At 48.8% G+C, this 26215-nt stretch overlaps 2 protein-coding genes across 2 annotated transcripts in view; one reads left to right on the top strand and one right to left on the bottom strand.

The window, feature by feature from the left end:
* Positions 1 to 360: 360 nt before the first annotated feature.
* LOC142566209 (uncharacterized) lies at positions 361 to 986 on the bottom strand. Its single transcript, XM_075677051.1, has 3 exons — positions 958 to 986; positions 640 to 889; positions 361 to 496 (listed from the first exon to the last, which is right to left on the bottom strand). Exons 1-3 carry the CDS (start codon positions 984 to 986, stop codon positions 473 to 475), a joined length of 303 nt encoding a protein of 100 aa, XP_075533166.1. The 3' UTR covers positions 361 to 472.
* Positions 986 to 26215, top strand: part of LOC142565970 (uncharacterized) — a 118610-nt gene continuing 93380 nt past the window's right edge. The window contains exon 1 of the mRNA XM_075676610.1: positions 986 to 1924. Coding sequence (XP_075532725.1) covers positions 1163 to 1924 — 762 coding nt within the window. The 5' untranslated portion in view covers positions 986 to 1162. The remainder of the gene's footprint in view (positions 1925 to 26215) is intronic.

Genomic DNA, 26215 nt, shown 5'->3' with positions numbered 1-26215 from the left:
CAGTCAAGAAGTGGCAGCTGAACATTTTATACATTTAAAAATGTGCGCAGGGTTGATTGGAAGACAGACGGGTCAGTGATTTTTACAATATCTTCAGGTAGGGCGTTCCATTCGTTCACTGATAACACGAAAGGGGAATTTTGGAATTTTTTGGTCCTAGCAAATATGGGAGCCACTTTGCATACATGGTCATTGCGGGTGGACAGATAATGGGCGGGTAAGATGGGAGCAGATGAAAAAGATGAACCACTATAGTAAAGGGAGTGAAAAAAAGGGTGGGCTCGGTGACTGCACCACAGCGCAGCCGCCTAATCCGCTTACCTTTGCGATGCAGACGACCATCCTCGCATTTGCCAGCCTGCTGCTGCCGTCCCTGGCAGGCCTGTCTACGGGGGCGTCATCGGTGTGTGCACTGCCGTACACTGGAGATGACCCTGGCTCCTGCCATCCACCGCCCGGCGAGTGCTCGTCCCTACTGGATGTGCCGCCAGAGGAGCTGCACACACCGGAAATCACAGTACCATGGATGGCCACATCGACATCAGCAACAATGCCAACATGTATAAAAGAGCTTCACCCGCTGACACCGCTTCGTGGGCTCGGTGACTGCACCACAGCGCAGCCGCCTAATCCGCTTACCTTTGCGATGCAGACGACCATCCTCGCATTTGCCAGCCTGCTGCTGCCGTCCCTGGCAGGCCTGTCTACGGGGGCGTCATCGGTGTGCGCACTGCCGTACACTGGAGATGACCCTGGCTCCTGCCATCCACCGCCCCGCGAGTGCTCGTCCCTACTGGATGTCCCGCCAGAGGAGCTGCACACACCGGAAATCACAGTACCATGGATGGCCACATCGACATCAGCAACAATGCCAACATGTATAAAAGAGCTTCACCCGCTGACACCGCTTCGTGGGCTCGGTGACTGCACCACAGCGCAGCCGCCTAATCCGCTTGCCTTTGCGATGCAGACGACCATCCTCGCATTTGCCAGCCTGCTGCTGCCGTCCCTGGCAGGCCTGTCTACGGGGGCGTCATCGGTGTGCGCACTGCCGTACACTGGAGATGACCCTGGCTCCTGCCATCCACCGCCCCGCGAGTGCTCGTCCCTACTGGATGTGCCGCCAGAGGAGCTGCACACACCGGAAATCACAGTACCATGGATGGCCACATCGACATCAGCAACAATGCCAACATGTATAAAAGAGCTTCACCCGCTGACACCGCTTCGTGGGCTCGGTGACTGCACCACAGCGCAGCCGCCTAATCCGCTTACCTTTGCGATGCAGACGACCATCCTCGCATTTGCCAGCCTGCTGCTGCCGTCCCTGGCAGGCCTGTCTACGGGGGCGTCATCGGTGTGCGCACTGCCGTACACTGGAGATGACCCTGGCTCCTGCCATCCACCGCCCCGCGAGTGCTCGTCCCTACTGGATGTCCCGCCAGAGGAGCTGCACACACCGGAAATCACAGTACCATGGATGGCCACATCGACATCAGCAACAATGCCAACATGTATAAAAGAGCTTCACCCGCTGACACCGCTTCGTGGGCTCGGTGACTGCACCACAGCGCAGCCGCCTAATCCGCTTGCCTTTGCGATGCAGACGACCATCCTCGCATTTGCCAGCCTGCTGCTGCCGTCCCTGGCAGGCCTGTCTACGGGGGCGTCATCGGTGTGCGCACTGCCGTACACTGGAGATGACCCTGGCTCCTGCCATCCACCGCCCGGCGAGTGCTCGTCCCTACTGGATGTGCCGCCAGAGGAGCTGCACACACCGGAAATCACAGTACCATGGATGGCCACATCGACATCAGCAACAATGCCAACATGTATAAAAGAGCTTCACCCGCTGACACCGCTTCGTGGGCTCTGTGACTGCACCACAGCGCAGCCGCCTAATCCGCTTACCTTTGCGATGCAGGTCAGTACATCATATGCCCTCTTCGCTAAAAAATCCAGTAATTATATTTTGGTGCAGTTTCCGAGCCCGCACTGCTGTGTTGCCATTGCCTTTGAGTGTGCTCACGTAATTCATTCCTTGCTCATGCTATCAGGTGACGTTGAGACTAACCCTGGTCCTGAGGGCAACGCTGCTGTACTCGCTGAACTACAGAAGCTAAACGCGGGACAGACCCTGTTGATTACGGAAATACAGGGCCTCAAAACACAGCTGAACACAACAGACCAAACTATAGCAAGCCTAGACAAACGAATGGCCGATCTCGAAACGCATTACCAAACACTTCTTCACCTCAGAAACGATATTGAAATAATGCAGTCAACCACAATCGACCAAGCTAAAAAGATTAAAGAACTAGAAACACGCCTGGATGACGCGGAAAACCAATCACGTCGGAATAACCTTATTTTCTATGGCATCCCTGGCCTTGCTAGCGCTGAAATGTGGGCTGAGTCAGAAAAACTAGTCATTGATGTTTGCCGCAAAAATCTTGATATAACCTTGGAACCTAACGACATTGAAAGAGCGCATCGCCTCGGAAATCATTCAGCCGACCGAATTCGTCCCGTAATCGTAAAATTCCTATCTCATAAAACCAAAGACGCACTGTTATCAAATGGCCGTAAATTGAAAGACACAAACTACAGTATTGGAGAGGACTTCTCCCGCACCGTTCGGCACGCGCGTAAACAGTTACTAGTGTTTGCTAAAGCCAATTCCAACAAGTACTCCTTGCGCTTCAAAACCCTGCACATCGGCTCAAAACGCTATGTATTTGACGCATCATCCCAAGCCGTTAAGGAAATAGCATAGCAATTGCCCCGTCACAAAACTTTAACAAATCGTCGACCCGCTCCACCGCACAATGTTCTCTCGTTTTCGATAATATTCACTAACATCCGTAGTCTTCTTCCAAAGCGCGAACTCATATCAAACATCATGTCGTCATCCGGGAGCAACATACTAATACTAACAGAAACTTGGCTAAATAGTGATGTAACGGATACGGAAATTTTGGCCGATTTACCCAACTTCGAAGTGTATCGAAACGATCGAAAAGGCAAACGGGGGGGGGGCGGTGTTCTCGTTGCCATTCATCGAGGCATATCATGCTCTGTTGTTGACGTCGCATCCGACATTGAAGCCATATGGCTCATCTGTCGCGCTCCCCCCGTAACAGTTCTGCTTGGCGTTTGCTACAGGCCCCCCCAGACTAATCCAGACTTCCCACGTCATCTGAACAACATCCTTCATAAACTTGTTTTCACATATCCAAATGCCCGTATTCTTCTTTTTGGTAATTTTAATTACCCGGATATTGATTGGCAGAACATAGCTAGTTCCACAATAACGTGTCCTGCAGAGGCGAAGAACTTCATCGATGTCTGTTTAAATTTTAACCTCATTCAATTAATTTCCCAACCAACCCGTGTTTCACGAGAATCGGCAAACACGCTCGACCTGATACTAACAAGCAGCCCCGAGAATGTATCATCCATAAATTACCTTCCTGAAATCAGCGATCACAAAGTCATGCATGCTTTATTCTCATTTACCTCGACTCAAAAACAGACATCCGATAAAACGATACAACTCTATGATAAGGGTAACTATAATGCAATAACTGAAGAACTTAACACCTTTTTCCCTGGATACGTATCCGCATTTCACACTCGCTCAATTCATGAAAACTGGCTGATATTCAAGAACAAATTAAATCATCTCACTAATATGTTCGTACCAAGGATTACCTTTCATACTAATCGCAATAAAGCATGGTTTACCCAGCACTTAAAACGACTCGAAAACAAAAAGAAACGATTGTTTCGTACCGCCAAACGAAACGACACGCCTGCCGCATGGGGAAAATACTTCGAGGCCGAAAAATCATACCTACTTTCTGTTCGTAACGCCAAATACTCATTTTATCACAATGACTTACCAAACTTACTTATAAGAAACCCCAAGCAATTCTGGCAAGTTTTAAACCCATCACATCCTCCCGATATTAAACTGACGAATTATTCAAATGAAGCGATGACTGACCATGAATGCGCAGAAATATTTAACCATGCATTCACATCTGAGTTCACTACCGAACTCGACGCACCTTCACAATTACCACCCTTTAACTTAGAAACCCCCATGCCGGCAGTCACGTTCGTCGAAGAAGGCATTTCATCCATAATTCACAATATGAAACTTTCATCATCAGCTGGTATGGACCTGATTAATTCAAAACTATTGAAAAATGTGGAATCAATTTGTGCATCATATTTATGTCTCATTTTCTCACAGTCACTCTCCTCAGGAATTTTGCCTCTTGATTGGAAAACGGGGAAGGTCGTTCCAGTCTACAAATCAGGTAACAGAGACTCGCTCTTGAATTACCGCCCCATTTCATTGACTAGTGTGCCTTGTAAAATCATGGAACATGTCATCTACTCACAAATCGTAAACTTCTTGGACCAAAACCATTTTTTTCACCCTTCACAACATGGGTTTCGTAAGGGCCTCTCTTGCGAAACCCAACTAGCGCTTTTCCTTCACGACTTGCACACTAATCTAGACCGTAATATGCAGACCGACGCCATCTTTCTTGATTTCGCTAAAGCTTTTGACAAGGTTCCCCACCGCCGGCTATTACTAAAACTCTCAAAGCTGAACTTACCCCCTAATATTCTCAAATGGATTGAAGAATTCCTAACTAACCGTTCTCAGTCAGTCTATCTTAACGGCCATCTGTCTACATTTCTCCCGGTTACTTCAGGCGTCCCACAAGGTTCTGTCCTGGGTCCCCTCCTATTCTTAATATATATTAACGACTTGCCCCTGCATGTTTCCTGTAATATTCGAATTTTCGCAGATGATTGTGTTATTTACCGCACCATTAATAACTGTCACAATCAATACACTCTTCAGACAGAACTTAACAACGTACTAAATTGGTGTAATAACTGGCTAATGTCCCTCAATCCTAGTAAATGTAAACTCATGTCCTTCACTCGTCGTCACAATCCATATCTCTTTCATTATTTAATTTCTAACACACAGATTGAGCAAGTACAATCATATAAATATCTAGGAGTCACCCTCTCTTCCAATCTATCATGGCAGGTTCATATCGGTAACATCATTTCAACATCAAACAAAACACTCGGTTTTCTAAAGCGTCACCTTCGTCTTGCCCCACCACGTGTTAAATTGCTCGCGTATAAATCACTTATAAGACCCAAATTAGAATATGCATCCCCCATCTGGAGCCCACATCAAGCATATCTAATCACCGCGTTGGAAGCTGTGCAGAATCGTGCTGCCCGATTCATTCATTCCTCATACTCATATGACGTCAGTGTTTCATCCTTGAAAGCTACATCCGGACTGTCACCCCTCTCTTTTCGTCGTCGCATTGCTAGCCTCACCCTTTATCACAAATTCTTTTATTCTCCTCTCAATCAAGCACCGTATATCACCGCCGCATCACGCATATCTCACCGCACCAGTCATCCCCTTCAAGTTGCCCGCCCACTATCACGCACTACTACGTTTTCAGCTTCGTTATTTCTTCGAGCAGCCACGGACTGGAACGGCCTACCCCATGACATCGTCGCCATCGCTTCAACACCTGCTTTTCAAGAATGCGTAACAGATCACCTTCAATGTTAAATCACCATCGCTGTTTTGTTTTCCTCACTACAAATGTAATCCCACCCCTTATGTAACACCCCCTGAAATGGGGGCCTTTAAGGAATAAAACTGAACTGAAAACTGAACTGAAGACAGACGGAAATATTTCCGTCGTGTGTCAAGATCCGCAAGATTAAGGGTCTGTTTTAATGCTGACACACTTTGATATGGAGAGTAGGAGCGCAAAATAAAGCGGGCGGCCTTATTTTGAATTGATTCGATGCAATCAGAAAGGTTAGCTGTGTGAGGGTTCCAAATAATTGAGGCGTAATCGAGGGTTGTTCTGACAAGGGAGATGTATGCACGAAGTCTTGTGTCACTGTTTGCAAGGTACAGACGGCGTTTTAAAAAGCCAAGTTTTTTTATTGCCTTGTTAGTAATATGCTCAACATGCAAGGCCCAGCTTAAGTCAGATGTCAGAATAACCCACAGATATTTAAAGGAAGAGGTTCGTTCGAGTATGCAATTGCATAGAGTGTATACGTTAGATGGAAAGGTTAGCTTGGAAGAAAATGTCATGACCTTAGTTTTCTCTGCATTAATTTCCATCTTCCATACGCGACACCATTCAGCTAATGTGGTTAAATCTTTTTGTAATATGGCAACGTCATCAGGGGTGGTTATCTGTCTATAAATTCCGCAATCATCGGCAAACAGCCGTATTGTTGAAGTTATATTCGTAGCTATGTCATTAATATATATTAGGAATAATAATGGGCCTAACACTGACCCTTGAGGTACCCCTGACCTAACGCGGCAGAAAGTAGATTGGTTGTTATTAAAAGTTACCGACTGAGAGCGACCAGATAAAAACTCGTTAATCCACTGGGTAGTTTTCTCATCTAACTTAAGGCTGTTTATTTTCATGATTAGCCGTTTATGGGGAACACGATCGAAGGCTTTCGAGAAGTCAATGAATACTGCGTCAGTATAAAGCAAATTGTGCAAAGAGTCATGTAGGTAAGTGGTTAGTTCGAACAACTGTGTTTGGCAAGACCGTTTGTATCTGAAGCCATGCTGATTTTTGAATAACAGATTATTTGCATTAAGATGACTCATAATGTGGGAGTAAATTATATGCTCAAGGAGTTTACAGCAAACTGATGTCAGTGAAATCGGGCGGTAATTGCTTGGACATGAGGGATCACCAGATTTGAATATAGGTATGATATGGCCAGACTTCCAATCATCTGGAACACAGCCGGTATCCAGTGATTGTTGGAAAATTAAACACAGTATAAATGCTGATACGTGGGAAGTTAGTTTTAGTAGTTTAGAACTGATGCCATCCGGTCCAGGACTGGAGCTAAGCGGGAGCCTGTCGATAGCCCGTGATACACCTGTTGCAGTAACGGTGATGGGCTCGCTTGGATGAGTTATCGTAGAAAGAGAGACGGTACAAAACTGGTCGAGTGGCGGTTCGTCGGTAAAAGCTTGACTGAAAGTGTAGTTCAAGAGGTCACCACATGCTTCATTGGGCACCATGCAGCCATCTGCGTCCTTTAGGGTTATTGCAGTGTCCGTATCCTTAGGGTTAATTACACGCCAAAACTTTTTTGGATCAGACGTTAACAAAGTGGATCAAAGTGCAAAGCGGAAACAAAGTGGAAACAAAGTGGAACAAAGTGGAACGTTAACAAAGTGGAAAGTGCACCATTCATCGAGTCACACACTGAGATTGAGACTGCGCGGTGATTCACCGGAGCAACGACTCATGCCGTAACCCCTCCGAAGGCTACACTAGCATCGCCGGAAACCTGGATCATCGTGGGCACTGCGGCAGCAGCAAGGGCGACATGCATAGAAATCCTTTCTTCTTTAAGATACAGGTCACGGCAGTTCTATTCGGGAATGATCTCGCTGTCCACAACGGAACGCAAAACGCGGCATGCGTCGATTGGGTTATCGTGAGTCACCCTGCATCAACGATCATCGACAGCTGCTGGGTCTCCGAAAGTGCACCATTCATCGAGTCACACACTGAGACTGAGGTTGCGTGGCGATTCACAGGAGCAACGACTCATCCTGTGGCTTATCCGAAGGCAACGAAAACATCGCCAGAAACCTGGATCATCAGTGGGCACTGCGGCAGCGGCAAGGGCAACATGCATAGAAATTCGTTTTTCTTTATGATACAGGTCATGCCTGTTCTACTCGGGAACATCTGACTGTCCACAACGGAACGCAAGATTCCGCAAGACTCGATTGGGTTATCGTGAGGCACTCTGCATCAACGATCATCGACAGCTGCCGGGTCTCCGAAAGTGCACCATTCATCGAGTCACACACTTAAGCTGCGTGGCGATTCATGGCAGCAACGACTCATCCCGTGACTTCAACGCAGTCTACAAAAGCATCGCCAGAAACCTGGATCATCATTGGGCACTGCGGCAGCAGCAAGGGCAGCATGCACAGAAATTCTTTCTTGTTTATAATACAGGTCATGCCTGTTCTACTCGGGAACATCTGACTGTCCACAACGGAACGCAAGATGCCGCAAGTCTCGATTGGGTTATCGTGAGGCACCCTGCATCAACGATCATCGACTGCTGCCGGGTCTCCGGAAGTGCACCATTCATCCAGTCATACACTGAGACTGCGTGGCGATTCACAGGAGCAACGACTCAGCCCGTGACCCCTCCGAAGGCTACAAAAGCATCGCCAGAGACCTGGATCATCAGTGGGCACTGCGGCAGCAGCAAGGGCGACACGCACAGAAATTCTTCCTTGTTTATGAGACAGGTCACGTTCGTTCTAGTCGGGAATCATCTGGCTGTCCACAACGGAACGCGAGACTCGGCACGTGTCGATTGGGTTATCGTGAGGCACCCTGCATCAACGATCATCGACAGCTGCGGGTTCTCCAAAAGTGCACCATTCATCGAGTCACACACTGAGACTGAGATTGCGTGGCGATTCAAAAGAGCAACGACTCATCCTTTGACTTCTCCGAAGGCTACAAAAGCATCGCCAGAAAGCTGGATCATCAGTGGGCACTGCGGCAGCAGCAAGGGCAACATGAATAGAAATTCTTTCTTCTTTATGATACAGGTCACGGCTGTTCTACTCGGGAATCATCTGGCTGTCCACAACGGAACGCTAGACTCGGCACGTGTCGATGGGGTTATCGTGAGGCACCCTGCATCAACGATCATCGACAGCTGCCGGGTCTCCGAAAGTTCACCATTCATCGAGTCACACACTGAGACTGCGTGGCGATTCACAGGAGCGATCAATCATCCCGTGACCCCTCCGAAGGCTACAAAGCATCGTCAGAAACCTGGATCATCAGTGAGCACTGCGGCAGCAGCAAGGGCGCCATGCATAGAACTTCTTTCTTCTTTATGATACAGGTCACGGCTGTTCTATTCCGGAACATATGACTGTCCACAACGGAACGCAAGGCTCGGCACGCGTCGATTGGGTTATCGTGAGGCACCCTGCATCAACGATCATCGACAGCTGGCGGGTCTCCGAAAGTGCACCATTCATCGAGTCACACACTTAAGCTGCGTGGCGATTCATGGGAGCAACGACTCATCCCGTGACTTCAACGCAGTCTACAAAAGCATCGCCAGAAACCGGGATCATCATTGGGCACTGCGGCAGCAGCAAGGGCAACATGCACAGAAATTCTTTCTTGTTTATGATACAGGTCATGCCTGTTCTACTCGGGAACATCTGACTGTCCACAGCGGAACGCAAGATGCCGCAAGTCTCGATTGGGTTATCGTGAGGCACCCTGCATCAACGATCATCGACTGCTGCCGGGACTCCGAAAGTGCACCATTCATCCAGTCATACACTGAGACTGCGTGGCGATTCACAGGAGCAACGACTCAGCCCGTGACCCCTCCGAAGGCTACAAAAGCATCGCCAGAGGCCTGGATCATCAGTGGGCACTGCGGCAGCAGCAAGGGCGACACGCACAGAAATTCTTTCTTGTTTATGATAGAGGTCACGTTCGTTCTAGTCGGGAATCATCTGGCTGTCCACAACGGAACGCTAGACTCGGCACGTGTCGATTGGGTTATCGTGAGGCACCCTGCATCAATGATCATCGACAGCTGCGGGTTCTCCAAAAGTGCACCATTCATCGAGTCACACACTCAGACTGAGATTGCGTGGCGATTCAAAAGAGCAACGACTCATCCTTTGACTTCTCCGAAGGCTACAAAAGCATCGCCAGAAAGCTGGATCATCAGTGGGCACTGCGGCAGCAGCAAGGGCAACATGAATAGAAATTCTTTCTTCTTTATGATACAGGTCACGGCTGTTCTACTCAGGAATCATCTGGCTGTCCACAACGGAACGCTAGACTCGGCACGTGTCGATGGGGTTATCGTGAGGCACCCTGCATCAACGATCATCGACAGCTGCCGGGTCTCCGAAAGTTCACCATTCATCGAGTCACACGCTGAGACTGCGTGGCGATTCACAGGAGCGATGAATCATCCCGTGACCCCTCCGAAGGCTGCAAAGCATCGTCAGAAACCTGGATCATCAGTGGGCACTGCGGCAGCGGCAAGGGCAACATGCATAGAAATTCGTTTTTCTTTATGATACAGGTCATGCCTGTTCTACTCGGGAACATCTGACTGTCCACAACGGAACGCAAGATTCCGCAAGACTCGATTGGGTTATCGTGAGGCACTCTGCATCAACGATCAGCGACAGCTGCCGGGTCTCCGAAAGTGCACCATTCATCGAGTCACACACTTAAGCTGCGTGGCGATTCATGGGAGCAACGACTCATCCCGTGACTTCAACGCAGTCTACAAAAGCATCGCCAGAAACCTGGATCATCATTGGGCACTGCGGCAGCAGCAAGGGCAACATGCACAGAAATTCTTTCTTGTTTATGATACAGGTCATGCCTGTTCTACTGGGGAACATCTGACTGTCCACAACGGAACGCAAGATGCCGCAAGTCTCGATTGGGTTATCGTGAGGCACCCTGCATCAACGATCATCGACTGCTGCCGGGTCTCCGAAAGTGCACCATTCATCCAGTCATACATTGAGACTGCGTGGCGATTCACAGGAGCAACGACTCAGCCCGTGACCCCTCCGAAGGCTACAAAAGCATCGCCAGAGACCTGGATCATCAGTGGGCACTGCGGCAGCAGCAAGGGGGACACGCACAGAAATTGTTTCTTGTTTATGAGACAGGTCACGTTCGTTCTAGTCGGGAATCATCTGGCTGTCCACAACGGAACGCGAGACTCGGCACGTGTCGATTGGGTTATCGTGAGGCACCCTGCATCAACGATCATCGACAGCTGCGGGTTCTCCAAAAGTGCACCATTCATCGAGTCACACACTGAGACTGAGATTGCGTGGCGATTCAAAGGAGCAACGACTCATCCTTTGACTTCTCCGAAGGCTATTAAAGCATCGCCAGAAAGCTGGATCATCAGTGGGCACTGCGGCAGCAGCAAGGGCAACATGAATAGAAATTATTTCTTCTTTATGATACAGGTCACGGCTGTTCTACTCGGGAATCATCTGGCTGTCCACAACGGAACGCTAGACTCGGCACGTGTCGATGCGGTTATCGTGAGGCACCCTGCATCAACGATCATCGACAGCTGCCGGGTCTCCGAAAGTTCACCATTCATCGAGTCACACACTGAGACTGCGTGGCGATTCACAGGAGCGATGAATCATCCCGTGACCCCTCCGAAGGCTACAAAGCATCGTCAGAAACCTGGATCATCAGTGGGCACTGCGGCAGCGGCAAGGGCAACATGCATAGAAATTCGTTTTTCTTTATGATACAGGTCATGCCTGTTCTACTCGGGAACATCTGACTGTCCACAACGGAACGCAAGATTCCGCAAGACTCGATTGGGTTATCGTGAGGCACTCTGCATCAACGATCAGCGACAGCTGCCGGGTCTCCGAAAGTGCACCATTCATCGAGTCACACACTTAAGCTGCGTGGCGATTCATGGGAGCAACGACTCATCCCGTGACTTCAACGCAGTCTACAAAAGCAACGCCAGAAACCTGGATCATCATTGGGCACTGCGGCAGCAGCAAGGGCAACATGCACAGAAATTCTTTCTTGTTTATGATACAGGTCATGCCTGTTCTACTGGGGAACATCTGACTGTCCACAACGGAACGCAAGATGCCGCAAGTCTCGATTGGGTTATCGTGAGGCACCCTGCATCAACGATCATCGACTGCTGCCGGGTCTCCGAAAGTGCACCATTCATCCAGTCATACACTGAGACTGCGTGGCGATTCACAGGAGCAACGACTCAGCCCGTGACCCCTCCGAAGGCTACAAAAGCATCGCCAGAGACCTGGATCATCAGTGGGCACTGCGGCAGCAGCAAGGGGGACACGCACAGAAATTGTTTCTTGTTTATGAGACAGGTCACGTTCGTTCTAGTCGGGAATCATCTGGCTGTCCACAACGGAACGCGAGACTCGGCACGTGTCGATTGGGTTATCGTGAGGCACCCTGCATCAACGATCATCGACAGCTGCGGGTTCTCCAAAAGTGCACCATTCATCGAGTCACACACTGAGACTGAGATTGCGTGGCGATTCAAAGGAGCAACGACTCATCCTTTGACTTCTCCGAAGGCTATTAAAGCATCGCCAGAAAGCTGGATCATCAGTGGGCACTGCGGCAGCAGCAAGGGCAACATGAATAGAAATTATTTCTTCTTTATGATACAGGTCACGGCTGTTCTACTCGGGAATCATCTGGCTGTCCACAACGGAACGCTAGACTCGGCACGTGTCGATGCGGTTATCGTGAGGCACCCTGCATCAACGATCATCGACAGCTGCCGGGTCTCCGAAAGTTCACCATTCATCGAGTCACACACTGAGACTGCGTGGCGATTCACAGGAGCGATGAATCATCCCGTGACCCCTCCGAAGGCTACAAAGCATCGTCAGAAACCTGGATCATCAGTGGGCACTGCGGCAGCGGCAAGGGCAACATGCATAGAAATTCGTTTTTCTTTATGATACAGGTCATGCCTGTTCTACTCGGGAACATCTGACTGTCCACAACGGAACGCAAGATTCCGCAAGACTCGATTGGGTTATCGTGAGGCACTCTGCATCAACGATCATCGACAGCTGCCGGGTCTCCGAAAGTGCACCATTCATCGAGTCACACACTTAAGCTGCGTGGCGATTAATGGGAGCAACGACTCATCCCGTGACTTCAACGCAGTCTACAAAAGCATCGCCAGAAACCTGGATCATCATTGGGCACTGCGGCAGCAGCAAGGGCAACATGGACAGAAATTCTTTCTTGTTTATGATACAGGTCATGCCTGTTCTACTCGGGAACATCTGACTGTCCACAACGGAACGCAAGATGCCGCAAGTCTCGATTGGGTTATCGTGAGGCACCCTGCATCAACGATCATCGACTGCTGCCGGGTCTCCGAAAGTGCACCATTCATCCAGTCATACACTGAGACTGCGTGGCGATTCACAGGAGCAACGACTCAGCCCGTGACCCCTCCGAAGGCTACAAAAGCATCGCCAGAGACCTGGATCATCAGTGGGCACTGCTGCAGCAGCAAGGGGGACACGCACAGAAATTCTTTCTTGTTTATGAGACAGGTCACGTTCGTTCTAGTCGGGAATCATCTGGCTGTCCGCAACGGAACGCTAGACTCGGCACGTGTCGATTGGGTTATCGTGAGGCACCCTGCATCAACGATCATCGACAGCTGCTGGGTCTCCGAAAGTGCACCATTCATCGAGTCACGCACTGAGACTGAGATTGCGTGGCGATTCACAGGAGCAACGACTCATCCTGTGACTTCCCCGAAGGCAACGAAAACATCGTCAGAAACCTGGATCATCAGTGGGCACTGCGGCAGCGGCAAGGGCAACATGCACAGAAATTCGTTTTCTTTATGATACAGGTCATGCCTGTTCTACTGGGAACATCTGACTGTCCACAACGGAACGCAAGATGCCGCACGTGTCGATTGGGTTATCGTGAGGCACCCTGCATCAACGATCATCGACTGCTGCCGGGTCTCCGATGTGCGCCATTCATCGAGTCACACAGTTAAGCTGCGTGGCGATTCATGGGAGCAAGGACTAATCCCGTGACTTCTCCGAAGGCTACAAACGCATCGCCAGAAACCTGGATCATCAGTGGGCACTGCGGAAGCAGCAAGGGCAACATGCATAGAAATTATTTCTTCTTTATGATACAGGTCACGGCTGTTCAACTCGGGAATCATCTGGCTGTCCACAAGGGAACGCAAGACGCGGCACGTGTCGATGGGGTTATCGTGAGGCACCCTGCATCAACGATCATCGACAGCTGCCGGGTCTCCGAAAGTGCACCATTCATCCAGTCAGACACTGAGACTGCGTGGCGATTCACAGGAGCAACGACTTATCCCGTGACCCCTCCGAAGGCTACAAAAGCATCGCCAGAGACCTGGATCATCAGTGGGCACTGCGGCAGCAGCAAGGGCGTCACGCACAGAAATTCTGTCTTGTTTATGATACAGGTCACGGCTGTTCTATTCCGGAACATATGACTGTCCACAACGGAACGCAAGGCTCGGCACGCGTCGATTGGGTTATCGTGAGGCACCCTGCATCAACGATCATCGACAGCTGGCGGGTCTCCGAAAGTGCACCATTCATCGAGTCACACACTTAAGCTGCGTGGCGATTCATGGGAGCAACGACTCATCCCGTGACTTCAACGCAGTCTACAAAAGCATCGCCAGAAACCTGGATCATCATTGGGCACTGCGGCAGCAGCAAGGGCAACATGCACAGAAATTCTTTCTTGTTTATGATACAGGTCATGCCTGTTCTACTGGGGAACATCTGACTGTCCACAACGGAACGCAAGATGCCGCAAGTCTCGATTGGGTTATCATGAGGCACCCTGCATCAACGATCATCGACTGCTGCCGGGTCTCCGAAAGTGCACCATTCATCCAGTCATACACTGAGACTGCGTGGCGATTCACAGGAGCAACGACTCATCCCGTGACCCCTCCGAAGGCTACAAAAGCATCGCCAGAGACCTGGATCATCAGTGGGCACTGCGGCAGCAGCAAGGGGGACACGCACAGAAATTGTTTCTTGTTTATGAGACAGGTCACCTTCGTTCTAGTCGGGAATCATCTGGCTGTCCACAACGGAACGCGAGACTCGGCACGTGTCGATTGGGTTATCGTGAGGCACCCTGCATCAACGATCATCGACAGCTGCGGGTTCTCCAAAAGTGCACCATTCATCGAGTCACACACTGAGACTGAGATTGCGTGGCGACTCAAAGGAGCAACGACTCATCCTTTGACTTCTCCGAAGGCTATTAAAGCATCGCCAGAAAGCTGGATCATCAGTGGGCACTGCGGCAGCAGCAAGGGCAACATGAATAGAAATTCTTTCTTCTTTATGATACAGGTCACGGCTGTTCTACTCGGGAATCATCTGGCTGTCCACAACGGAACGCTAGACTCGGCACGTGTCGATGCGGTTATCGTGAGGCACCCTGCATCAACGATCATCGACAGCTGCCGGGTCTCCGAAAGTTCACCATTCATCGAGTCACACACTGAGACTGCGTGGCGATTCACAGGAGCGATGAATCATCCCGTGACCCCTCCGAAGGCTGCAAAGCATCGTCAGAAACCTGGATCATCAGTGGGCACTGCGGCAGCGGCAAGGGCAACATGCATAGAAATTCGTTTTTCTTTATGATACAGGTCATGCCTGTTCTACTCGGGAACATCTGACTGTCCACAACGGAACGCAAGATTCCGCAAGACTCGATTGGGTTATCGTGAGGCACTCTGCATCAACGATCATCGACAGCTGCCGGGTCTCCGAAAGTGCACCATTGATCGAGTCACACACTTAAGCTGCGTGGCGATTCATGGGAGCAACGACTCATCCCGTGACTTCAACGCAGTCTACAAAAGCATCGCCAGAAACCTGGATCATCATTGGGCACTGCGGCAGCAGCAAGGGCAACATGGACAGAAATTCTTTCTTGTTTATGATACAGGTCATGCCTGTTCTACTCGGGAACATCTGACTGTCCACAACGGAACGCAAGATGCCGCAAGTCTCGATTGGGTTATCGTGAGGCACCCTGCATCAACGATCATCGACTGCTGCCGGGTCTCCGAAAGTGCACCATTCATCCAGTCATACACTGAGACTGCGTGGCGATTCACAGGAGCAACGACTCAGCCCGTGACCCCTACGAAGGCTACAAAAGCATCGCCAGAGACCTGGATCATCAGTGGGCACTGCGGCAGCAGCAAGGGGGACACGCACAGAAATTCTTTCTTGTTTATGAGACAGGTCACGTTCGTTCTAGTCGGGAATCATCTGGCTGTCCGCAACGGAACGCTAGACTCGGCACGTGTCGATTGGGTTATCGTGAGGCACCCTGCATCAACGATCATCGACAGCTGCTGGGTCTCCGAAAGTGCACCATTCATCGAGTCACGCACTGAGACTGAGATTGCGTGGCGATTCACAGGAGTAACGACTCATCCTGTGACTTCCCCGAAGGCAACGAAAACATCGCCAGAAACCTGGATCATCAGTGGGCACTGCGGCAGCGGCAAGGGCAACATGCACAGAAATTCGTTTTCTTTATGATACAGGTCATGCCTGTTCTACTGGGAACATCTGACTGTCCACAACGGAACGCAAGATGCCGCACGTGTCGATTGGGTTATCGTGAGGCACCCTGCATCAACGATCATCGACTGCTGCCGGGTCTCCGATGTGCGCCATTCATCGAGTCACACAGTTAAGCTGCGTGGCGATTCATGGGAGCAAGGACTAATCCCGTGACTTCTCCGAAGGCTACAAACGCATCGCCAGAAACCTGGATCATCAGTGGGCACTGCGGAAGCAGCAAGGGCAACATGCATAGAAATTATTTCTTCTTTATGATACAGGTCACGGCTGTTCAACTCGGGAATCATCTGGCTGTCCACAAGGGAACGCAAGACTCGGCACGTGTCGATGGGGTTATCGTGAGGCACCCTGCATCAACGATCATCGACAGCTGCCGGGTCTCCGAAAGTGCACCATTCATCGAGTCACACACTAAGACTGCGTGGCGATTTACAGGAGCGATGAATCATCCCGTGACCCCTCCGAAGGCTACAAAAGCATCGCCAGAGACCTGGATCATCAGTGGGCACTGCGGCAGCAGCAAGGGCGTCACGCACAGAAACTCTGTCTTGTTTATGATACAGGTCACGTTCGTTCTAGTCGGGAATCATCTGGCTGTCCACAACGGAACGCAAGACGCGGCCCGCGCCGATTGGGTTATCGTGAGGCACCCTGCATAAACGATCAGCGACAGCTGCGGGTTCTCCGAAAGTGCACCTTTCATCGAGTCACACACTGAGACTGAGATTGCGTGGCGATTCAAAGGAGCAACGACTCATCCTTTGACTTCTCCGAAGGCTACGAAAGCATCGCCAGAAACCTGGATCATCAGTGGGCACTGCGGCAGCAGCAAGGGCAACATGAATAAAAATTCTTTCTTCAATTATGATACAGGTCACGGCTGTACTACTCGGGGATCATCTGGCTGTCCACAACGGAACGCAAAACGCGGCACGCGTCGATTGGGTTATCGTGAGTCACACTGCATCAACGATCATCCACAGCTGCTGGGTCTCCGAAAGTGCACCATTCATCGAGTCACACACTGAGACAGAGATTGCGTGGCGATTCACAGGAGCAACGACTCATCCTGTGACTTATCCGAAGGCAACGAAAACATCGCCAGAAACCTGGATCATCAGTGGGCACTGCGGCAGCGGCAAGGGCAACATGCATAGAAATTCGTTTTTCTTTATGATACAGGTGATGCCTGTTCTACTCGGGAACATCTGACTGTCCACAACGGAACGCAAGATGCCGCAAGTCTCAATTGGGTTATCGTGAGGCACTCTGCATCAACGATCATCGACAGCTGCCGGGTCCCCGAAAGTGCACCATTCATCGAGTCACACACTGAGACTGCGTGGCGATTCACAGGAGCAACGACTCATCCCGTGACCCCTCCGAAGGCTACAAAAGCATCGCCAGAGACCTGGATCATCAGTGGGCACTGCGGCAGCAGCAAGGGCAACATGCACAGAAATTCTTTCTTGTTTATGATACAGGTCACGGCTGTTCTACTCGGTAATCATCTGGCTGTCCACAACGGAACGCAAAACGCGGCACGTGTCGATTGGGTTATCGTGAGGCACCCTGCATCAACGATCATCGACTGTTGCCGGATCTCCAAAAGTGCACCATTTATCGAGTCACGCACTGAATCTGCGTGGCGATTCACAGGAGCAACGACTCATCCCGTGACCCCTCCGAAGGCTACAAAAGCACCGCCAGAAACCTGGATCATCAGTGGGCACATCGGCAGGAGCAAAGGCAACATGCATAGAAATTCGTTTTTCTTTATGATACAGGTCATGCCTGTTCTACTCGGGAACATCTGACTGTGCACAACGGAACGCAAGATGCCGCACGTGTCGATTGGGTTATCGTGAGGCACCCTGCATAAACGATCAGCGACAGCTGCGGGTTCTCCGAAAGTGCACCATTCATCGACTCACACACTGAGACTGAGATTGCGTGGCGATTCAAAGGAGCAACGACTCATCTTTTGACTTCTCCGAAGGCTACAAAAGCATCGCCAGAAACCTGGATCATCAGTGGGCACTGCGGCAGCAGCAAGGGCAACATAAATAGAAATTCTTTCTTCTTTATGATACAGGTCACGGCTGTTCTACTCGTGGATCATCTGGCTGTCCACAACGGAATGCAAGACTCGGCACGTGTCGATGGGGTTATCGTGAGGCACCCTGCATCAACGATCATCGACAGCTGCCGGGTCTCCGAAAGTGCACCATTCATCGAGTCACACACTGAGACTGCGTGGCAATTTACAGGAGCGATGAATCATCCCGTGACCCCTCCGAAGGCTACAAAAGCATCGCCAAAAACCTGGATCATCATTGGGCACTGCGGCAGCAGCAAGGGTGACATGCATAGAAATTCTTTCTTCTTTATGATACAGGTCACGGCTGTTCTACTCGGGAATGATCTGGCTGTCCACAACGTAACGCTAGACGCGGCACGTGTCGATTGGGTTATCGTGAGGCACCCTGCATCAACGATCATCGACAGCTGCCGGGTCTGCGAAAGTGCACCTTTCATCAAGTCACACACTGAGACTGAGACTGCGTGGCGATTCACAGGAGCAACGACTCATCCCGTGACCTCTCGGAAGGCTACAAAAGCATCGCTAGTAACCTGGATTATCAGTGGGCACTGCGGCAGCAGCAAGGGCGACATGCATTGAAATCCTTTCTTCTTTAAGATACAGGACACGGCTGTTCTACTCGGGAATATCTGACTGTCCACAACGGAACGGAAGACGCGGCACGCGTCGATTTGGTTATCGTGAGGCACCCTGCATCAACGATCGTCGACAGCAGCGGTGTCTCCGAAAGTGCACCATTCATCGAGTCACACACTGAGATTGAGACTGCGCCGTGATTCACCGGAGCAACGACTCATGCCGTGACCCCTCCGAAGGCTACACTAGCATCGCCGGAAACCTGGATCATCAGTGGGCACTGCGGCAGCAGCAAGGGCGACATGCATAGAAATCCTTTCTTCTTAAGGATACAGGTCACGGCAGTTCTATTCGGGAATCATCTGGCTGTCCACAACGGAACGCAAAACGCGGCACGCGTCGATTGGGTTATCGTGAGTCACCCTGCATCAACGATCATCGACATATGCTGGGTCTCCGAAAGTGCACCATTCATCGAGTCACACACTGAGACTGAGATTGCGTGGCGATTCACAGGAGCAACGACTCATCCTGTGACTTATCCTAAGGCAACGAAAACATCGCCAGAAACCTGGATCATCAGTGGGCACTGCGGCAGCGGCAAGGGCAACATGCATAGAAATTCGTTTTTCTTTATGATACAGGTCATGCCTGTTCTACTCGGGAACATCTGACTGTCCACAACGGAACGCAAGATGCCGCAAGTCTCGATTGGGTTATCGTGAGGCACTCTGCATCAACGATCATCGACAGCTGCCGGGTCTCCGAAAGTGCACCATTCATCGAGTCACACACTTAAGCTGCGTGGCGATTCATGGGAGCAACGACTCATCCCGTGACTTCAACGCAGTCTACAAAAGCATCGCCAGAAACCTGGATCATCATTGGGCACTGCGGCAGCAGCAAGGGCAACGTGCACAGAAATCCTTTCTTGTTTATGATACAGGTCATGCCTGTTCTACTCGGGAACATCTGACTGTCCACAACGGAACGCAAGATGCCGCAAGTGTTGATTGGGTTATCGTGAGGCACCCTGCATCAACGATCATCGACTGCTGCCGGGTCTCCGAAAGTGCACCATTCATCCAGTCATACACTGAGACTGCGTGGCGATTCACAGGAGCAACGACTTATCCCGTGACCCCTCCGGAGGCTACAAAAGCATCGCCAGAGACCTGGATCATCAGTGGGCACTGCGGCAGCAGCAAGGGCGTCACGCACAGAAATTCTGTCTTGTTTATGATACAGGTCACGTTCGTTCTAGTCGGGAATCATCTGGCTGTCCACAACGGAACGCAAGACGCGGCCCGCTTCGATTGGGTTATCGTGAGGCACCCTGCATAAACGATCAGCGACAGCTGCGGGTTCTCCGAAAGTGCACCATTCATCGAGTCACACACTGAGACTGAGATTGCGTGGCGATTCAAAGGAGCAACGACTCATCCTTTGACTTCTCCGAAGGCTACAAAAGCATCGCCAGAAACCTGGATCATCAGTGGGCACTGCGGCAGCAGCAAGGGCAACATGAATAAAAATTCTTTCTTCAATTATGATACAGGTCACGGCTGTACTACTCGGGGATCATCTGGCTGTCCACAACGGAACGCAAGACTCGGCACGTGTCGATGGGGTTATCGTGAGGCACCCTGCATCAACGATCATCGACAGCTGCCGGGTCTCCGAAAGTGCACCATTCATCGAGTCACACACTAAGACTGCGTGGCGATTTACAGGAGCGATGAATCATCCCGTGACCCCTCCGAAGGCTACAAAAGCATCGCCAAAAACCTGGATCATCAGTGGGCACTGCGGCAGCAGCAAGGGCGACATGCATCGAAATTCTTTCTTCTTTATGATACAGGTCACGGCTGTTCGACTCGGGAATGATCTGGCTGTCCACAACGTAACGCTAGACGCGGCACGTGTCGATTGGGTTATCGTGAGGCACCCTGCATCAACGATCATCGACAGCTGCCGGGTCTCCGAAAGTGCACCATTCATCGAGTCACACAGTGAGGCTGCGTTGCAATTCACAGGAGCAACGACTCATCCCGTGACCCCTCCGTAGGCTACAAAAGCATCGCCAGAAACCTGGATGATCAGTGGGCACTGCGGCAGCAGCAGCGGCAACATGCATTGAAATTCTTTCTTCTTTATGATACAGGTCACGGCTGTTCTGCTCAGGAATCATCTGGCTGTCCACAACGGAACGCAAAACGCGGCAAGTGTCGATTGGGTTATTGTGAGGCACCCTGCATCAACGATCATCGACAGCTGCCGGGTCTTCGAAAGTGCACCATTCATCAAGTCACACACTGAGACTGAGACTGCGTGGCGATTCATACGAGCAACGACTCATCCCGTGACCCCCCGGAAGGCTACAAAAGCATCGCTAGTAACCTGGATTATCAGTGGGCACTGCGGCAGCAGCAAGGGCGACATGCATTGAAATCCTTGAACATGCGACATGCATTGAAGTCCATACTTGACTCGTTTTTGTAAGTGGTTCAATTACAGCCGAAACTTCCTGTATGCTACTACCTGGTATCTCGGTCCATTTTGCAGTATTGCTAGAATTGACTGGTGCAGCAATCAAACATAATAACCCAACGTCTAGTTTCCCTAACTTTTCACGAGCAGATGATGTCTCTATCATTGACATGCTTTCCTTTAATTTCGATGTTTTCTCATCCTATTCTGGGGATATAAAAGTCTTTGGCCTCATTTCAACATTATTGTAAAATAATGCATTACTAAAATGTTCCCCGGACTGTAAAGAAGTTATTCCAATTATTAAAGCTGGTGATAGAAATCATGTCAGTAACTATCGCCCTATATCTCTTACCTGTATCGCATGCAAACTTCTTGAACACATCGTCGCATCAGGCATCGCGCATTACCTTGAACGCCATAGCTTATTTTTCCCAAACCAGCATGGATTTAGGAAGGAATATTCGTGTGACACGCAGGTAATATAATTCACCAGCGAACTGTTTTCTAACATGGATGAAGGTATGCAGACTGACGGCATTTTTCTTGACTACTTCAAGGCATTTCTTCGCGTTCCACACTCCCGCCTAATAGCTAAACTATCGTCGTTGCACTTATATTCTTCAACAATCTCATGGTTGCGTAATTTCCTGTCATTTCGTAAGCAGTTCACCGTCGTTGACGGATATTCATCCGATTTAACTGACCTCTTCTCTGGTGTTCTCCAGGGCAGCGTCTTAGGTTCATTGCTGTTTTTAATCTACATCAATGACCTGCCGTCTAACATTACTTCAACCATTAGACTTTTCACAGACGACTGCATAATATATCGGAAAATCAGCTCACCCTCTGAGCACTTTGAACTTCAGAACGACTTATATCAAATCACTAACTGGTGCACATCGTGGCAAATGACGCTGAATCCTGAGAAACGCTGAACTGTGACTTTTACCCGCAAAAAGATGCCTTCAGCTTTCCCATGTTCACTAAATTCTAACCATCGTGCGCATGCGACTTCATACAAGTACCTTGGCGTATATCTCACTGTCACTCTTTGCTGGAAGACTCACATTAATAACATGACCGTCAAAGCGTCGCGTACTCTTGGCTATCTGAAACGTAATCTTCGAGATACCCCATTAACCACTCGAAAACTAGCCTATCAGAATTTTGTTCGTCCACAACTTGAATTCGCTTCGCCCGTATGGTCACCGCATCAGGCTTATCTAATACAATCACTAGAACAAATTCCGAACCGTGCGGTACATTTTATAACCAGGAAATATGACCGACAGACTAGCGTTACTAACCTGAAGTTCTCGCTATCACTCCCGACATAGAGCTGCGAAGGAAGGTCGCTTTGCTCTGTCTTTTCCACAAAATAATTCATAGTCAGGATCCTACTACCCTTCCCCTTACTGAACCACATCGTACATCCCGTCATCTTTGTAATAGCCACAGCTTTAGGCGCATATTTGGCCGAACCACGGCTTTTAATTCATCAGCGCTTTCGCGTGCCATAAACTGGAATGAACTTCTCGATCGCATCGTTGCCATTCATGACTCTGCAGTATTCAAAAACCAAGTTCTGCTCTGGTTTTCTTAGCGGTTTTATTAACGGCCTTGTACTTTGTTGTCACCCTTTAAGCCCCCATTTTCAATGTTCGTTCAGAGGTTGCATATACTGTGCAATATTTCTCTGGCCTTATATTTTTAGGTTTATACTTGTCATTACTTCTCTGCCTCCTGCGAAACTGTTACCCACTGTATAATGATGCATGAGCTGCTTCTTTTGTGTCCCTCATCTTCTGTACATGCCCCCTTACAGAATACTTCTATTTGGAGCCTGTGAGTATTTTGAATAAAATAAAAATATTACCACTCTTCGACGCAAATTTCCCATCCATACCAGATGTTCTAATTAGTGAAGCTGGAATTTTGAATATGCTCTTAAAACTCAATGTAAAGAAGTCCCCAGGGCCAGATGACATACCACACGCATTTTTTAAGAGATACGCAGGATGGATCTCAAAATACTTGTGTGTTCTCTTCTCTAGATCACTATCTGAGGGGCAAGTTTCAGACGACTGGGGAATCGCCAGAGTAAAACCTATCCTTAAGAATTGGAGGAAAGACTCTATAAAGAACTAACGTCCGATTCTGTTTAACCTGTACTGCATGCAAACTTTTAAAACATGTTACCCCATAACGCAGTTTCTTGACAAACGTGATATTTTAAGATAGTATCGACATGCATTTCGACAAGGTTATTCTACGTGTACCCAGCTAGCAGAAACTATACATGACTTTGCTCTTTCAATTAATAACGGAAAACAAACCGATGTAACTTTTATGGACTTTAAAAAAGCGTTTGATAAAGTCTCTCACAAGAAGTTATTGCAGAAATTAGGGAAAATATTAAATAACCACCTACTTTTAAACTGGATTGCCGCATACATAAACAATCAAAGACAGTTTGTTGTGCGTAATGGAGCAACTTCGGAAGTCTTTGGTGTTGGTGTAGACTCAGGCGTTCCCCAGGGGTCGGCGCTTAGACCCCTTCTTATTCATTTGTTTATTAATGATATCGTCTGCAACATTCCAGTCAAAATACGATTGTATGCTGATGACTACGTGATTTACACGGTAGTGAACAGTACAGCTGACAAAATTCTTTGAAATGATGCACTCAACAAAATTGTTCAGTGGTGTGATATGTGGCAAATGTGTATTAACTATGAAAAAACAGTGTTCATGTGAGTTACTCAGAAAAAAGTCCGTTAACCTTTATCTATTCTATCAACAGCAGCGTTCTTCACTAAGTATCTCATTACAAATACCTGGACCTCTGGATAACAAATAACCTAGACTGGACTAAACACATTGATTATGTCGTAAGAAATGCAAACTGTAAGTTGTTCGTTTTAGGAAGAGCTTTAATATTTATTACTCTTGATGTCCGCATGACCGGATATAAAGCGCTTATTCTCCCATCATTAGATTATGCAGCCATAATCTGGGACCCCTTCACTGGGACTAATATTAAAAAGATTGAAAGTTTACAAAAAGGGGTGTGCGATTCATATATAATATCTTTGGACGTTCTTCTGTTTCTGGCCTTTTAACCATAGCAAAACTGCCACAAATAACCCGAAGAAACCGGCCATCTAGGCTAACATTTATGTATGAAATTGCAAACGGGCACTATAAATTAGACACCTCAGATGTAATAACCTTTTCATCTGGGTAGGCCACTAGACAAAGACACCTATTAACAATTGCTCCGTTTTGTACACGTAACAACTCCTTGAAATACTCTTTTTTTCGCGGACAATAACTGAATGGAACCAGCTTACTAACACCCAAGTTCAATAGCCTTCACTTACCTTGTTTACGTCGTGTCTAACTTAGTACTTACCGTGCGTCTTCTATTTTAGTTCATATTAGTTTATTTACTTTATGCACCCTCCTGCCAAAATCCCCAAAGTGGGATTGCAGTATAAATAAATAAAAAAATAAAATTCTTTTATAAAAAATACGTAATTTACTTGTCTTGAAAGTGCGCAGCGTTCAAGAATTTGTTTGCAGCATCTTTGGCAAAGACAAAGCAGTTATTATGCATGTATTTCATGCCTCTACAAATTCGATAAGGATGACGCCGTCCTGCAACGTGAGCCGCCTGCGAACGAAATTCAGGCTACGCCTCTGGTCCCCACCATCAGGCTCACCTACACAAGTGCCAGTAAGCCTGGTGGTCAGGGCATTCTGACTCTAGCACTTGAATTTTCTAGCGTCTGAGTGTTGTCAACTTGAGCACGAGGCCACATGTAAATTGCTCTACAATGTCATCCTCTCTCATCAAATAGCGACAATCACTTGCTGAGTAGTGGGTGCATTCGGACCCTCATATGACGTCGGAAGCAACGCACGAACACACGCGGACACGCAGCACGCACACAAAAGGGATCCCTTGCCTGTGCTCCTTAATTCCATTTGTATTGTGCAATTTTGCTTTGTTTTTGTATTTTATAATTTTTATCGTGGCATACAGAGCTTGAATGTCTATTTCTCTTGTGCAACTTTTTCATTATTACATATTTTGTTTTGCTTGAGTAATTTCTGACAAGTTGTACTGTATGCTATGTTTAGCGCGTGGCGTGCAGTTTGTGTGCAATGTATATGCGTCAGTTGTCAACGCCAGAGTGCTGTATTATGCCTTTTTTGGCACGTAACCCTATAACAGCATGTTCCTTTCACATAGCGTCATGTGCCTATACATTTGGCTGTGATAAATATTGCTCTGTTGGTGCGTGATGATTTATGCACCTGTACATATTTTTCTGGTACAGTTTAAACCGGATGCTATTTCTGTGTAGCTGTGGAGCACACAAGGTTTCTGGAACAGCGCGTGCATTTATCTGTGTTTTTAGATGCAAGCACAAAGTGATGTGATATTTATTGCGACGTGTCTCTGTGATTGATGCATATTTCTACTACTGCAGTAGTTATGATGATTCTCACACTTTAATGTAGACACTATTGCACGTGATTCGTATACAAACACGGTTTAGTGTAAAAAGATCGGTATGTTGAAGGTTGAAATAACGAAGAAAGCTGCAGTTTTCCTTGAATGCCTTTATTTATATGTGGCTACTACTGTTCGAGTGCCAGCTTGCACTGCAAAAATACTACTGTGTAACATTCCAGTTACTCAG

Source organism: Dermacentor variabilis, unplaced genomic scaffold (assembly GCF_050947875.1).
Source record: "Dermacentor variabilis isolate Ectoservices unplaced genomic scaffold, ASM5094787v1 scaffold_12, whole genome shotgun sequence".
In the NCBI taxonomy this organism is placed as follows: domain Eukaryota; kingdom Metazoa; phylum Arthropoda; class Arachnida; order Ixodida; family Ixodidae; genus Dermacentor; species Dermacentor variabilis.
Note: the sequence above shows the minus strand (reverse complement) of the source record. Positions and strands in the feature narration are given on the sequence as shown.

Coding starts and splice junctions, on each gene's coding strand:
- LOC142566209 (XM_075677051.1), bottom strand. CDS start 986: ATGCGAGGATGGTCGTCTGCATCGCAAAG. Junction 890..957: donor TGGTCGTCTGCATCGCAAAG/GCAAGCGGATTA, acceptor CAGCGGGTGAAG/CTCTTTTATACATGTTGGCA. Junction 497..639: donor TGGTCGTCTGCATCGCAAAG/GTAAGCGGATTA, acceptor CGGTGTGTGCAG/CTCCTCTGGCGGCACATCCA.